Source organism: Colletotrichum higginsianum, chromosome 2, assembly GCF_001672515.1.
Source record: "Colletotrichum higginsianum IMI 349063 chromosome 2, whole genome shotgun sequence".
NCBI classification, from domain to species: Eukaryota; Fungi; Ascomycota; class Sordariomycetes; order Glomerellales; family Glomerellaceae; genus Colletotrichum; species Colletotrichum higginsianum.
The window spans coordinates 1489447-1505108 of record NC_030955.1 but is presented as its reverse complement, the minus strand read 5'-3'; the positions used below and the strand labels follow the sequence as shown (position 1 = coordinate 1505108).

General features: G+C 48.8%; 4 protein-coding genes across 4 annotated transcripts; all 4 read right to left on the bottom strand.

Moving 5' to 3' along the window:
- Positions 1-1587: 1587 nt before the first annotated feature.
- On the bottom strand, positions 1588-3556 carry CH63R_02212 (Hexose transporter; the record flags this gene model as incomplete). Its single annotated transcript, XM_018297187.1, has 4 exons — positions 1588-1794; positions 1852-2873; positions 2970-3123; positions 3191-3556. The coding sequence occupies 4 exons, from the start codon at positions 3554-3556 to the stop codon at positions 1588-1590; spliced, it is 1749 nt and encodes a 582-aa protein (XP_018162003.1).
- Positions 3557-11122: 7566 nt separating this feature from the next.
- Positions 11123-12462, bottom strand: CH63R_02211 (uncharacterized protein; the record flags this gene model as incomplete). Its single annotated transcript, XM_018297186.1, has 3 exons — positions 11123-11525; positions 11600-12186; positions 12238-12462. 3 exons carry the CDS (start codon positions 12460-12462, stop codon positions 11123-11125), a joined length of 1215 nt encoding a protein of 404 aa, XP_018162002.1.
- Positions 12463-13377: 915 nt separating this feature from the next.
- On the bottom strand, positions 13378-14163 carry CH63R_02210 (alpha amylase; the record flags this gene model as incomplete). The annotated part of the gene is made up of 3 exons (XM_018297185.1): positions 13378-13488; positions 13559-13899; positions 13968-14163. 3 exons carry the CDS (start codon positions 14161-14163, stop codon positions 13378-13380), a joined length of 648 nt encoding a protein of 215 aa, XP_018162001.1.
- Positions 14164-14642: 479 nt separating this feature from the next.
- On the bottom strand, positions 14643-15479 carry CH63R_02209 (C6 finger domain-containing protein; the record flags this gene model as incomplete). The annotated part of the gene is made up of 1 exon (XM_018297184.1): positions 14643-15479. One exon carries the CDS (start codon positions 15477-15479, stop codon positions 14643-14645), a length of 837 nt encoding a protein of 278 aa, XP_018162000.1.
- Between the last annotated feature and the right edge of the window lie 183 nt (positions 15480-15662).

Below are 15662 nucleotides of genomic sequence, written 5' to 3'. Positions count from 1 at the left end.
CTGTCTCCCGAGCTCGAGGCTCTCAAGAGATGCCGGCGGCCGGCATCAATATGACAGGTTTCCGTCATTCTGGACTTCGAACTCCTGACCCATGTTCTCTATAATTCTACTTAGCAATCTTGTAGTAGTGTCAGGGTCGCTGTACAGAGTAAAGAGGTCAGCTTCAAAGAGAGGGGTTTGTAGGTAACTAAATTCATCTTTAGCCTCCTTCTTCCTTAGGATAGGAAGCCAGAGAGCTATGTGTATCTATAAAGTTCCGCTAGACGGAGCTCCAGGGGGTCGTCAGTGTCCTAGGGGGCTATCCTAGGGGCCCGTTAAGGTAGTCCGCCACAGGAGTCCTCTTCTCCAATATCCGAATCCTGCAGGGTCTAGGCAACCGGTGGTACCCTATTGGGCTCGTGACATGTAGATCGGTTCCAGGGAACGTTCCCTTGACATCGCGGTACTTTGTAGGCTGGCAGCTTACCACTGTGCAGGCAACTTTGACTTTTGACAAAATCATCAAAGAGTACGATTAAGAGACCAGACAGAGTCTCACGAATTCAAAGGTTCCGCCTTGGAAGTTCAATACGTAAAATTCAAAGCATCCCTATAGAGAAAACACGTTTATGACCTCTACAGCAGGGTTCAAGAGCAAACTGTAAGGAACGCAGATTCATCATCCCTTCCCGACTCGCATGTCTAGAATTTAGACGCACCAATTCCTAAGGAAAGGCTTTCTTAGCGCAGCACTAAACTACACACGTGTGTTCAAGAGCAAGTAGCCATGTAGTAGACAGCCTTGTAACCATTAGCATACTAGGAAGTGATGTTAGAAAAATAGGCTGTGTAGTAAATCAAATAGAATAAGGACAACACGAGTCGAGAATATAGCTCTTGATGTAGCAAAAATGTCACAACAGCTGAAGCGAGCTAGTCTAGCGAAAACGAAAGTGTGGTGTTGCTATAGGCGCGGAGCCTTGTCGCAGATACGACACAGTTGGCCGTGTAGCAATATAGTAATAAAGACAACACTGCTTGTACCTCAGCGCTTCCCGCGGCCTTCCTTGCGGGCGCAGAGAAAATCATCATAGTGGACGGCTCGGGTTTCTCGCGCACCGAGCTCCACAGACTCAGTCACCACGACTGCAGCATCGACCAGCTCCCATATCGTTCACCGCATATTTTAAGCGCCCTGGGAAGCACAGCCCCCATGTTTCTAAAAAAGAAAAGGGGGTCTTAGTGGACAACTCAAATACCGGAGTTGTAACAGTTGCTTAGCCATGGAATCACTCTGCGCAACTCTTCTGCTTTTTACCCTGATCTTCAGCTTCTGGATGTGAAACTTGGGGCAAAACAAGTATCCCAGGCAGCCACGGTACTTACGCTTTAGACGGACTGGTTCAGCGGCGGTCAACTTCAGCCGCCTGTGCCGGATAGCCTGGGCCGAATGGGGCCGATTACGGCGATCGAGGAGCCAGTCATGTCATGAGATCGGAATGTAGGTAAGGCTGTATAGCCGGTGGCTTGAACGCTGCAAAGGTCATGAAATTATTCCAGGGTATCTATCGTCAACGAAACCATATTGTTATACATGGAATCAACCTCTTAAGCGAGAACCTCCTTGTCATTCTTCTCGTCAACCTCCATCTCACGGGCGGGCTGAGCGCTGCTGCCCCATCGGCCCATGAAAAAGTTGCCGCAACTTTGGGTCACGTTCTTTACGTTCATCGCAACGATCTCCCGGGTCGGCTTCTGGAAGAGAAGATCAATGTCCTCAAGGGTCTTGTCTTTGGTTTCAGGCATGAAAATCAACTTCACAAGGTTAGTTGGTTTGTTGTGTTGTAATCCGGGTAGGAAATGAGGGCTTACCTGGTAGAACCACCCCAAGATGGCAATGCCGCCGTAGAAGCCGAGAGTCAGACCCGTCCGCGTCATGGCTTCCTGCATGGCGGAGAAGTTGTAGGTGACAATGAAAGAAGACAGGAAAAGCAGGCCCGAGGATGTCGTCATGCCGTAGGATCGAAGGTAGGTAGGATAGACCTCGGAGGGGACGACCCAAGTGAGACAGGCGTAACAGCCAAAGAATCCCATGTACAAGGCAAGACCGATGAGGTAGCAGGCCACGGCACCGGTGGTGTTTGTCGTGGTAGGGATCTGGTAGCTGGCGCCGATGATGACGAGACCGACGAAGAAACCGGGAAGCATGGCGTTCGCCCAGAAGCGGCGGCCGAACTTCTCCATGTAGAAGCAGGCGGGGATGGTGCCGATCAGCAGAGAGCCACCGCCCACGAGCGACATGTAGGTGGCCTTCTCGTCGTCGAAGCCGATCTGCTGCATGAGGATGGACATGTAGTACATGATGGCGTTGACTCCCGTGAGCTGGCCCAGGAGAATCATGATGTTGGCGTAGACCAAGGCGCGACGGGCGCGGGGGACAGTGAAGAAGTCCATCCACGGGAAGCGCTTGTTCTTGGCGCCCTCGGCAACGACCTGCTTCTCGTCCAGGACGGAGACCTTCATGACGAAGAACTCCTCTTTGGCCTCGGGCGTGGAGATGCCGCGGATGCGCTTCCACACCTTGTACGCATCGAGGGTGCGGCCCTTGTGCATCAGGTAACGGGGGGACTCGGGAAGGAAGAGCATGCCGATGAGCATGATGGTGGAGAAGAGGAGGGAGGAGCCGAGAATCCAGCGCCAGTTGCCGGGGACGTGGATGAAGATGGCAGCGACGGCGTAGCCGAGGACTTCGCCGAGGGCGATGTTGAGCTGGTAAAGAGAGACGACGTTGCCACGAATTCTTCGCTCGGCGGTTTCGGCGACGTAGACGGGGACGGTACCGCCCTCAAGACCGACACCCATGCCCAGGATGACACGCGCGGAGACAATCATGCCTGGGATGTGGTCAGCAAAGATGCTTTGTGTGTGTGTGTGTGTGTGTGTGTATACGCAGAAATGTCAGGAGTCAGGGGGGGTATGAAGCTACCTACCGAAGTTCTGGGCACCGGCGCAGAGAGCACCACCGATGGTGTAGAGGATGCAGGAAATAATAATGGACATCTTTCTGCCAAAGTACTCGTTGCAAGGACTGAGAATGATGGCACCACCAACGGCGCCAAGGGGCATCGCCGAGTTGACGAGCGACTAACAAGAGCAAGTCAGTATATATACTGTCTGTGTGTGACACGAAGGGACGGTGATGCTTCTTTACGTTTTGTTTGACGGTGAGGCCCAAATCGGCAGGCAAGAACAGGTTGGCGCCAGAGATGAGAGACTGATCGAGACCGGAGAGAAGACCACCCATGGAGGCAAAGGCCACGATGAGCCAGGTGAAGTACTTGGTCTCGCTGAACTCGAGCTGGAAGAAGCCCGTCTTCAGGCCACCGGCAGCCTCGAGCTCGCGCTCCATGCCGTCGATGAAGGCATCAATCTCCCAGGCGCCGGCCTGGGCGACGGCGGTGGCATCTTTCTCGTTGAGGCCGGGAAGGGCGTTGGCCAGGTTCTCGACGTGAGCCTCGTTTTGGCCGTCTGGGTTGTGTTTGCCCGAGATCTTCGGGGCGAGTGTGACTCCGTGCATCTTGGAGGTTTATTGATCGCGTGGCCGCGAGCCAAGACCGCGTTTAAATTTAATCAGGGGGCCAAAAGGGGAAAATCAACGGATATGGTTCAGGGCTCTCGGATGCTAAGCTTTCGAAAGTGTGAATGCGGCTCTGATCGTCCGGAAGGAAAAAGAGACAACCTGCCAAGGACACCTAGCAGAATACTTCTTTCTATCGGGACGAACCAAGCTTTTAATCTCCTCTCGCAACACAGTCAGCCGACCAGCAACAACACGGCCGTCAAACACGGGTCGACCAACCCAGAGACAGCATTCGATCGTTGTGGATTCCTCGCCCGAGTTTTGACACCAGCTTTGTCTAGACTCGACACCATCATCGTCATCCAAAAAGTTCGTCTGGTGTCTGGGTGGAGAAACTGGGGAGAAAACGGCCGAAGTAGGAGCGATGCTGTCCGCATTTTCAGGCTTTCTTCTCCAGCGGAGAGACCCCAGGAACACACGGCTTTGGAGAACAAACTTGCTGGGGGAGGCAAGGGGGGGGGGGGGGGGGGGGGGGAAGGGGGACAAGCGCAGCAAGCGGGCGTAGAGTTGGGAACTGCCCTCGGGGCTCCAGACTCTTTGCTCACGCGTGATAACGTTTTGATGGGCCGGAGACCCAGGCCGCGACGTTCTGCTCCCACATCTTGACTCGAGACTCCACACCCGCGCAGGATAGCGTTTGCGCGAGGCCCGCATGAATGGGGTACGGTTTGACCGAGAATTCCACCGGGGGCATCGCGTTCTGGGACGGTCTTCGGTGACAGTCCGAGGCCCTCGGCGGTTCGTTCTCGTGACCGGCGCGGAACAGTACGGAGTCTCCGCATGAAGCTTGCAAGCAAGCAAGCAGGAGAGTTAGATTTAAGAAAATTTTCTCCTCTGGGGATTGGATTTGGGGAAGCGTTTTCTCGGGGTCGCGAGGCGTGGGGTGACTGACGTCAAGTGGGCGGCGGGCCGGGGAGAGGGGGAGGAAACTCGAAGCGGCACATGAGCATAACACGCCATGTACGATGTACGATCCGATGGCAAGACGGTGGTGATGTTCGGGTAGGTTTCGGCCAAGGCCATCCATCCGTGTGCCCGGGTTGTTGTTGTTGTTGTTGTTGTTGTTGTTTAACCATGGTTTATCAATCTTTGACAAGGGACGTCCCATCCGTCTTGCTGGGACTATTACCCAAGGAGGAACATGTTCTGACACATGGAACAACGTGCTGGGAGTATTTCTCCTTCGTAATGAAAAGCTGAACGTGCCTGGCCGGGTTTAAAAACGCCATTTCTAGCTCCCGTCTTGTCTTGTCAAGTCCCGGCCCGGATGTGAAGCCGCATATTGGCTGATGGCAACTGAGAAATGCCCGGCTTGGCGCTCCGACGGGCGGCAGGGGGGACAGGGAGAGTAATGGAAGCCGCAAAGTCGCAAACGATCGTGCGATGCCAATGATGCCAAGGCGGCAGGCCAAGCGATCCAACGGACCCCCGTCCGGTGCTTGTATTTGCGACTCGGTCTCTAGCTTGAATCCGTAGACCGGATCAAGAAGCCGAGTGCAAGCACTAGCGAAACCTTGAGACACCAGCCGGAAGACGCGTCCCTTTTGTTTTGATGCCAGCTTTATGTGGGGTGAGAGGATCGGCTGCGAAGATTGCAAATATCAGGAGACACAATGCCCGGTGACCCGATCAAGCGTCGTGAGCATCGCAGACGCTGGGTTCTCGCCTCGTCCCAAGACCAGATCACTGCATCTGGCAGCTTTAAAGTCTGCCCGGCTTCACCCGGCAGGCAGTCTTGCAGCCCACAAGAAAATCCCATCTTTTCCCCTCACAAGCCATTCGAACCCCCGCGATGATGAGATGGGGGCAGCATCAGCAACAAGTGGATCGGCAAAATTCTTTCTCGCTTTGGCAACCCCCCCTGCATCAGGGTTCTTATGTCTGTCAGCCAGCTCGAGAGACAGATACACCTCAGACCATCGAGCCGGTTGAGCCGCCCAGCTGTTGACGCCAAAGTCTGCAAAAGCGTTGCAAAAAAACGGCCACAATATCGAACCACCGGACCTTCCATTCGATAGGTAGTCGTGGCATTCCCCATTGAGATGGCTTGCTCCGACTGATCGTTGGGTCCTGGTGGCTTCGCGAGTCAGGCTGCAACACAATGCTAGCATCTAGCTCTGTAGATCATGTATGCGGATCTTTTTTTGTGCCAAGCTTCTCGAACTTGCAGAATCTGAACCTGACAGGGCTTGCGGTGAACAGATGGGGCACGACAAAGACTTCGAAGTTCCTACGAAGCATGCCAGCTGCCACGCCTGAAATCTGCGCAAACGCATCATCCGGCGATGGCGACATTGCCCATTACAGTCTTTACTGAGATAAGTTGAACACCCACTGCGAAAGTTTGCGTGTGTAGTAGGTAGCCGACGATGGTCCAGAATCGGGATTTTCAAGGAAACCGCCAGATTGGGATGTCGTGCGAGTCTCGGTCTCGATTCCTCGCACTCTTCACCCCTGCTTTTTTTTCCATTCAGAAACGATCGCATTTTTGACAATTCGACAGCGCCAGGGGGGTTCCGTCTCCTGTTATCTGATCCTCTGCCTGCCCGACACGTGGAAAACAGCCTTGAATAAATAGTCCGTACAACAAGGAACAGCAGCAAACACGTTGTCGATCATCTGAAGACCACGTGCCTTGAGCGTGTTTTCCTCGAACCTATATACTGATAGCCATCCTGTGACATGCTTTGGCAGGATGGGCCTTTTCGTTTTCTTCCCAGAGACGAACTTAGTCTCCGAGCTTGAATAGGGTCTAGGATGGAAGATTTCAACAGTCCATCCATCACAATCACCAAACCACCCTAGAGTACGATTTGGATTTTCAACAAGCAGAAACAAAAATCAACAACTAATAAACCAGTGACGTACTAATGCAATAATTTCCCATTTCATCAAAGATTGATCAAAGATGAAAGGATGGTTGGCTTAGCAATGGACGGGCAGACCCGGGGTTGCTTGTCGGCTTCCTTTCCGGCCCACTTGCATGCAGAGTGGACAGCCTCCATGATGTGGTTGGTCACGATGTTCGCCAAGGAAGACCAGCGGCGGACATAGCTCAGTTGGGAGAGCGTCAGACTGAAGCGGGTTCACATCCGGGAAACTTCAATCAATCAATCTGAAGGTCGTGTGTTCAATCCACACTGGCCGCATCTTCACTTTTGCTTCTGTCAATCATTGTTGCTTACTGGATATAAGTCAAAGCACCCACATTTCGGCTACCCCTACATTTCAGCTACCTTAAATAAGGGCATTCCTACTAATACTAGTATGTTTAATTAATTATTAACTTTACCTAAATGCTACTACAATACAGCTTTTAGCCTTAATAGGTAAATTAGCCTTACTAGATTTATTTGTAAAATCCTCTTTTTTACTAGCCTCAATTTGAGCCTTCTAAATATCCTTAATATTAGCGAACTTAGTATTTAAGTTAATTTAGACTACCCTTCTTTTCCTTACTGCATGCAGTATTAGTAACTTAAGCCTATAGGAGCTCTAGTTTATACTAAGTAGTAGTTAAATTATATACTTACTTACTAAAGCCTTTTTTTACCTTTATAAAGAGGAGGCATTAAGTAGAGGTATTATTATTTAGCTCTATAAATAGCTTTAATTAGCTAATTAAATTCTTTATCTTCCTTAGTATTAATTATACTACTGCAAATAATGTAAATACTTATTCCTTAGCTTTCTTACTTCTAGACTACCCTTTACTAACTTAATTTAATAATACTAATAGCTTTAGTATTATTAGGAGTAGAAGAGAGCTTATTAGAGGCTTTACTATAGAGACAAGTTATAACTCTATTTATTTCTAACTACTTCTAATATTCTATATTATTATACCTATAGTATAAGCCTTCTAATAATAGCTTATAAAGTTCCTCTTACTTATAATAGTTAAATTATTCTACTAATTAAAGTATTTAAGCTCCTTCTTATAGGCTGCCTTAATAGAGCTAAAGACTAACTAATTAAGTAGCTAGAGAATATAGGAAGTATATAATGTACATGCATAGTGAGCGGATCAACATAGTGAGCGGATCACTTTCCCCTTCTTTCTTACCTTTCCTCCTTACAACAACTTTCCTCTACGCACGACTATGGAATCCTCCTCAAATGAAAGCCGCATTATTCTTGCACTTAAAGCTATCCAAAAAGACCCAAAACTATCCGTACGAAAAGCAGCCTCTATCTACAAGATCCCATTCTCAACCCTTAACTACCGACGCATCGGACGACTACCACGACAAGAAACGCGATCGAAATCAATGAAGATGACTGAGCTAGAAGAAACAGTGATTCTTGAACGAGTTATTGACCTAATCGATCGAGGATTTCCACCGCGACTTGACGACGTACGAGATATGGCTGATTGCCTCCTTGACGAACGCGACGCGACGCGTGTTGGACCCCGATGGGCAGAGAACTTCGTACGACGTCAACCACAACTAAAGACGCGTTTTCGACGTAGAATCGACTATCAGAGGGCATTAGCTGAGGATCCTGCAATTGTGCAGGCCTGGTTTGCCCTCGTACGAAACACAATCGCAAAGTACGGAATCCACGATGACGATATCTACAATTTTGATGAGACAGGCTTCTTGATGGGAATGCTGTCGCACGCAAAGGTTGTTACAACTTCCGACCGTAAGGGAAGGCCTCGTACGAAGCAGCCTGGCAATCGCGAATGGGTTTCTGTCATTCAGGGCGTATGTGCAGATGGCTGGGCGCTGCCTCCGTACGTCATCGTCAAGGGCAAATATCACCTCCTCTCGTGGTATACCAATGGCCAATTCCCACCCCAATGGCGCGTCCACCCTAGCGAAAATGGATGGACTACAAATGAGATTGGCCTAGATTGGCTACAGCATTTTGAAAAGTGCACAAAGTCTCGTACGAAGGGTGCTTTCCGGCTCCTAATCCTTGATGGCCACAACAGCCACAAGTCCACCAAGTTTGACGATTACTGCAAGGAACACAGCATTATTGCTCTTTGCATGCCTCCCCATTCATCGCACGAGCTCCAGCCTCTTGATGTTGGCTGTTTTAGTCCACTAAAGGCGTCGTACGGCAAGGAAATTGAGAAAATGATGCGGATGCAGATTACGCACATTACTAAGGACGATTTCTTTCCTGCCTTTAAGGCAGCCTTTTTTACTTCAATGGGTGAAGAAAACGTACGAGCTGGCTTTAGACAGGCTGGCCTTGTCCCTTTTAACCCAGAAGTAGTTATTTCCCGGCTGGATTTCAAGCCAAAGACGCCAACACCATCCAACTCACGCCCAAGCAGCCAGGGCTCCTGGGACCCAAAGACACCAACTACAGCACATGACGCCGTACGAAGCTCTGCATCACTTAAGAAAAGGATTACTAGTCATCAACATAGCTCACCAACCCATTTGTACGAAGTAGTTGACTTGCAGGCTAAAGGTATTAGCAAGTTAGCACACAAACTAGCTCTTGTTGAAGCTGAGTGCCGTGGGCTTCGTACGGCAAATGAGATACTAAGCAAGCGTCGGAGGGCTAAAAAAACCCAACTACGTCTTGGAGGGTCCCTTAATGCAGCTGAAGCAGAGGCAATCCGGGTAGAGAAGGGTATTGTTGATGCTGGAGGCGAAAATGTGCGTCAGGAGGGAGCTCGTACAGAGGGGGGTGAATTGCGCGGTCGGCGATGTGGCAATTGCGGAAAGACTGGACATAACGTACGAACATGTCAGGTAGTTTGGGAGACCTCTGAAGAAGAGGATGATAAGTAGTTTTAATTGATTTCGTACGATGCTGCTGAATTAACTTACAATAATAGTAGGAAGGTAGAGAAAGGTGATCCGCTCACTATGTTGATCCGCTCACTATGCATGTACGTTATATAAAGTTAATTATTATATAACTCCTATATTTATTTATAATTAGTAGCTTAACTTCCTTACTCTAAGGAAGAGTCTAAGGAATAAAGACCTTCTATAGCTATTTAACTGCAATAGTATTTAAAGTCTATTTATTCTCTATTGCAGTAAACTACTATTCTTTATAAGGGCTAAAATCTAGAGGAAACTACTATTATTAGACTACTTTACTCTTATATATAATAAGGGAATTTAGAATATAATTTAAAGTAGAAATATATTTAATAATAAATACTTATACTCTTAATTTAAGCTATTTCTTGCAAATAGACTTTATTTTAGATATACTTAGTACTAGCCTATTAGAGCCCTAGCCCTTAAGAATACTAGTCTTATTTATATTGTATTTATTAGCTAATTTAATACTAATAATCTCTAGTATAGTAAAATACTTAAACTAGTCCCTAATAACTTTAGTAAATACTCTATTAATATATTTAGAATTAATAGAGTAACTTCTCTAGACTTTAACTAATAAATTCCTCCTTATAAAGGCTTATACTTAGCCTCTTCCTATAGGCTAAGTATCCCCTATTGCATAAAGAATACATTTAGTAAACTCCTTAACCTATTAATATAAAAGAGGGAGCCTAAGGGTATACTAAATCTGCACCTATTTAGCTAGTTTAGCCTCCTAAGTAGGGGAAAGCCTCTAAAGGTTAGCAAAAGTAGCTACCCTACTCTAGATTCTATAGAGTTAATACTAAAGAGTTATCCTAGGGATCCTATACTTAAGTACTACCTTCCTTAAGCTTATACTATTACTAATAGCTTTAATAGCCTAATTAATTTTATATTTAGTATATTTAATTATTAAGTATAAATAAAGGTATATACAAAAAATAAAGCTATTCAGATAAGATCTATAAATATTGTATTTATTTAAAGTTAGAGGGTAGTTATAGTATTAAGGGGAAATAAGGCATTTTTAGGTGGCTGAAATGTGGGGGTGGCCGAAATGTAGGTGCTTTGACTTATATATATATATATTATACCTTATGCGTTATCTAGAATGAATGGAGACTGACTGACTGACTGACTGCCTGATTTGCTCACAAGGGTCGGTCAGTCAGTCAGTCAGTCAGTCAAGACGAAGGGAGAAGAATGAAGCAGCCAGCACTCACTCACTCACTACCCACGAGACTTCTCTCATCTTGCTTACCTGACAAAAACCTTACTTTACATATTAGCTAGCCCAAATGAAAGAAAGTCGATTGACAATAAATAAAAATGTTTATTGCCCACTTCGATTTTGAGAAACACTATAAATAAATGGTTGTTAACTAACTACTCTCTGTGTCTGTCTGTCTGTCTGTCTGGTTGCTCTTGTTGCTTGCTCATTACGAAAACCACGAGTCAATCCTGTAGCGGGCGGGGAGGGAGAGTTGAGTGAGTGAGAACCGCCCGATTTTTAAAGACTATTTATTATTAATCGCTACGATCCAACGCAAAAGTTCGTGAATCACTCAAGAATCTTTACACCGTTGCATCGCAATCTCGAACCATACTTTTCCGAGTTCACAAAAGAGTCTTCCAACCCCGTGATGTGGGTATCCAATGAAGAGGTGGGAGGGGGCTTTAGAAGAATGCTAACTAACTAAGCCTGGAATGCCATAGGGCAACCTCTGGATTTCTCGATTCTTTGCCGTTCAAGGCACATGTACTCCTGGCCCTTGCATCTCTGAGACTCGGGACCAACCTCGGGAATTGTGTAACCTTCGGGGTGAAATTTCGAGCCTTGATCTCCCGGGAGGTACCCGCCGATAAGTCGAGTGTAGAGAGCAGAGGGTCCCCATCGCGAGTAGAAGCTCGGTTTGACGTAGTACGGATGCGCGAGGTAAGTCGGGGCGTAGAATCTGCCTGTTTTCTTGTCGACATCCAGGATCATTGGGTATGTCCACCATTCCGGCCTGGGGAGAGAAAGGTGTTTGAGTATGGCTCGACGGATGGCGACTAGGTTCTCAAAAATGTAGGAATCGAGCCTGCTCGGGTCTTCGTATCTACAATCAGAGTTGTGTCAGTTGAATCCGTCGATACGAGAAGTTGCTGAAGGAGACACGATGATGACACTCACCCCATCGATTGTCGAAGCTGGGGTTCCATCAGACAGCGCAGTTGTCTGAGCACAAAGTTCTGTGTGAATCTCGGAAAATCCATGAGAAGCAGCTTAACGTTCGCGTGGGCGAGCTTTGTGTTGGAGACGGCGTACACCATGTGGTGCTCTTGATACTTCGAGCACCACTTCTGGAGTGCTTCAACCCAGGCCAGAGCGTCCTTGTTTTCGCGCATGTAGGGCACCAGGCACTCATACGAGATTCCCATTTCGTTGCCCAGGTCTCTCCAGAAGATGGCCATGGCGTTCTTCTCGAACATGGTAAGGTCTCTCCACTCGTACAAAGCCGTCCAGCGTATGGGCTCGAGGACGAAGAGGCCGAGGGTGAAGAGCATGTCATCGTTGGAGATCTTGCCGGCTTGTCTCCAACGACTGTGGAGGAAGTTGACACGGGCAATTGCGTCGATGTTTCTTCTAGAGTCCGGCGTATTCCAGATGATTTCCGACATTAGTACCCCGGTGTCCGTTCGACGTTTCGACGCCGTGGTGTCCCCTGAGAGCTGGCTTGTCGCTACTAGCAATTTGGAAATCGTTGGAATGCCATACGTCTGCGCGTGTCTTAGTCGTGAACATCCGAGATCACTAAACTCCCTACTAACCTTGAACAGGGCAAAAGACACCGAGGTGTAGAACGTCGTTGGGAACTCTCTGCTTCCAAGCTCCTTCAAGATCGAAGCGGCTTCTGATATTGACATGGACGCCATTTCCTCTCGCGTTTGGTACTGGGGATACCTGCGCAAAATTTCATCTCGACGACGATACCGCAGCGCTCGCACGAGGAGCAAATATGAGACAATGGCAGCAACTACTGCGAAATAAGGCATCGTGGGAGTGGTGTTATTGTTTGGGTGTTTTGGGGAACATGGGCACTTGATACCGACCAGATGAGGGGGCCGTATGGTCCTTGTTTTATTCCCTTGCGCAACAAAGCCGCGGCATAGCACCCGGCGTTCGTCTTCACGTCACTCGTGGCATTCACTGGCCAGACACCGAGCGTCAAGCCCCGTTCTCCCCCTGGGCATCCTTGGCCCCGTCCCTTTGACGTCGGCCGTGCGACTCAATTTTAGCCTAGGTTGCAGAAAGGATATAGAATAAGCCAATCGGAGAGAGATGCCAAAAGAAGCCTATCATCGAATTGGGCAAATTTGATGGATTAGTCCAGATCTAGGCACAAGTCAACAGACACAAAACACCAAGCTGCGGGGTTTAATTAGATGGCGCAGGGAACGCCACGAAGCTGCTAAGCCAACATCAGACGACTACTCTCTTTGGGTAATTAGCCCCATCTAAGAGTCAGGTATCTCGACTCAGAGCTCATCGGATTCGCGGGCTAAATTCGTCGATGCCCAAAAAGGATGACTGGAGTTCCAAAGGCGCCCGTCCTATGAAGATGCCGTGAGCCTGACGTCCCCCGAGTTGAGGTCCCTGATCCATGACACCACTTTAAATTAGAGTAGAAGCTTGCGACATCCAAAAAGTGAGGGAGGTTACTCATCCAATGGGCATCTATTATCGCCATCTTCAAACTCATTTCTGCAGGCACGAGAGACGAAAACAAGGAGAAACAGGCCTATGTTTGTTCACTTAGCAAACCCGGCTTTTTTGATCCACGTTATCTTATCTGGATAATGTTTTCTTTTATCAGGCGCAGCAAATTTGAGTTGAGATTCTTGTCTAGTCTAAAACACGCGGATTTGTTCAATCAACAAGTGACAATGTACATCACTACCCAGCTACAATCAAAAGACGTGCTTGAGCTCCAAGACGAAGCTTGAAACGCTTCCACAGGTCTCAAAGAGAGCCTGAAGCTGGTCCTGAACCTCTGACTGGCCAAGTGCTTCATTGAGAGCCTGCAAAGAAGAGTTAGTTGTCACCATGGGCAATTGACAGACACTTTACCCCCCCACGTCCGTTACTTACTTCGATGGATTTCCAACCACTGAAACCAGAAAACTGGCCATCGTAGTTCAGCTTCCCATCACCGCTGTGATACTTGACCTCATCTCCGGCAATTCTGGAGAAGGTAGACGTGATACCACCCCAATACCTTCTCGCCTGGTTGACTTGCTCCTCTGTGCCCGCCGCCTTGACGACGAAGAAGTGGGTGCTGCCATGGAGAGTGTTCTCGGGCACTACGCCTGGAGCTGCTTCAAAGAATTGCAACACTGGGGGACCATCCACGTAATCCACCAGGGATGACTTGAACCCGACAAACTCGGGCGTCTTCAAGAAATTTTGAATCTTCTCAAGGCTTTCCCAGCCTGCGTGGAGATGCGTTGTTAGTGGCTAGAGTCTTGCATTCAGAGTAGAAGATATTGCGAAGACTTACTGAAGACCGCAAGGTAGCCTTTGTGATTCTCCGCGTTGGCCGGGGTACTCTTGAGGATGCGAGCCACCGCTGAGGCGTTTGGACCGTCGGAAACCTTGAAGGTATCGCGTAGCAGACTGGGAATTTTGCTGTAGAAGTTGGTCCTGATGACCTCTTCAGCCTTCAGAGGCGGAAAGACGAGCTCGGTGATGGCCATTGCAGTGAATGTGGGTGGTGGGTTTTGGTGAAGGGGTCGAGAGAACCTGCTCCGAGGATCTGGTGTCTTGTTTTGGGTTGATTAATCTGAACAGAGAGCAATAGAGATAGAGAGGCAACGTTTGAGCGTGTGTGTGTGTGTGTCAGTCCGATATTCGAGTTCGAGATGGGAATCCAGGCTGGCATATATACCCGGCGACGAGGCTAGTGCTTTGGAAAACAACCCTCCTTGTTATTTGATGCTGCATGATGCTCTCGGTGCGTGGTCTTCCATGTGCCAGGTGAGAGTTCTGAAGGATGTGAAGGTGACATAAGACCGGTGCGGACTCGAGTGGAGCCGCGGGACAAAATGGATCTTACACTCCCTCCACAAACCCATGGCCTACTTGAGCAAATGAGAGACGCTTGACATGTCTCGACTGCATTGAAAAGCTCTCGACAAAGCTGGTACCGTAGTCACCCAGTACAATCATTTCCAATTTATGAATTTGCCTGTTGCACAACAACATCCACGCCTTTACATGCAGCCACAACCATATCGCTAAGCCTTCTATCATCCTCATAAAGCGTCGGAGTTGATTTCATTTCCCACTGAATTACGTACTCCGGGTACAACAATCTTGCCTGTCCGGATAAGCTGGCCGGCATGACGAGCGTGAAAAGGTCGTCCCATACGGCGCATGTCTTGTCGTTGAGAACTGAGTGAACGGCACGCACTGCGTATGATATAAGAATGGCGCGATAGGCGGCATCAATGACCTTTGGATCAGCCGCGTCAACGGCTGGCCCTATAACGGCTGCGCTTCCACGTGATGGCGCGCTTTGTTGGAGCATCTGAACTTGCAGCTGGAGCTCCCTGGCCCATGAGGCAAAGAGGGCTTCGTGCGCCGCGGCCTTTTGGAGATCTCGGGCTTTATCGCTGAAGAGTCGAATGATTTGATACATGGTGAGAGCTTGCATTCTGGCAGTTGTGTCCATTACGACGGCCTCAAAGTAGCGTCGTTCCCACCTGCCATCGTGGACTGGAGCTGACTGCGAGGCGGCCACGAGGTCCTCGAGTTCCCGGTCGATCAGCTGGTTGAAAACACGCCCCTGAGTCCCGACGAGGGTTCCATGAGCTGCGCAGATGCCCAGCGCCCTTCCGAGAACCGGGCTGAAAACAGAAGACTCTCCGCTCATGGAGCCTGTGATGGGTGAGGTTCCTGATGTTGCGTACAATGAAATGTAGGAGAGCATCTCGTTGGCGCAGTACCGCCATGTTGCTTCGTCTTCAAACCTGACCCAAGGTCCCAGGACGGCTTTGGAGAGAAAGTTCATTGGGCTATGGCTACCCGATGACAAGGCTTGGGCGACATGCTGCTGAGATACTCGACGTAGCCGAGTTTTTTGTTTCTTCGATCTTCTCTGCCAAGTCGATGGGACTGTTCGCTGTTCCGCGGTGTATAATCTTTGACTGTCAAGGGAGTCATCGTAGAGAAAGTTTGACAGATCAGGGATCTC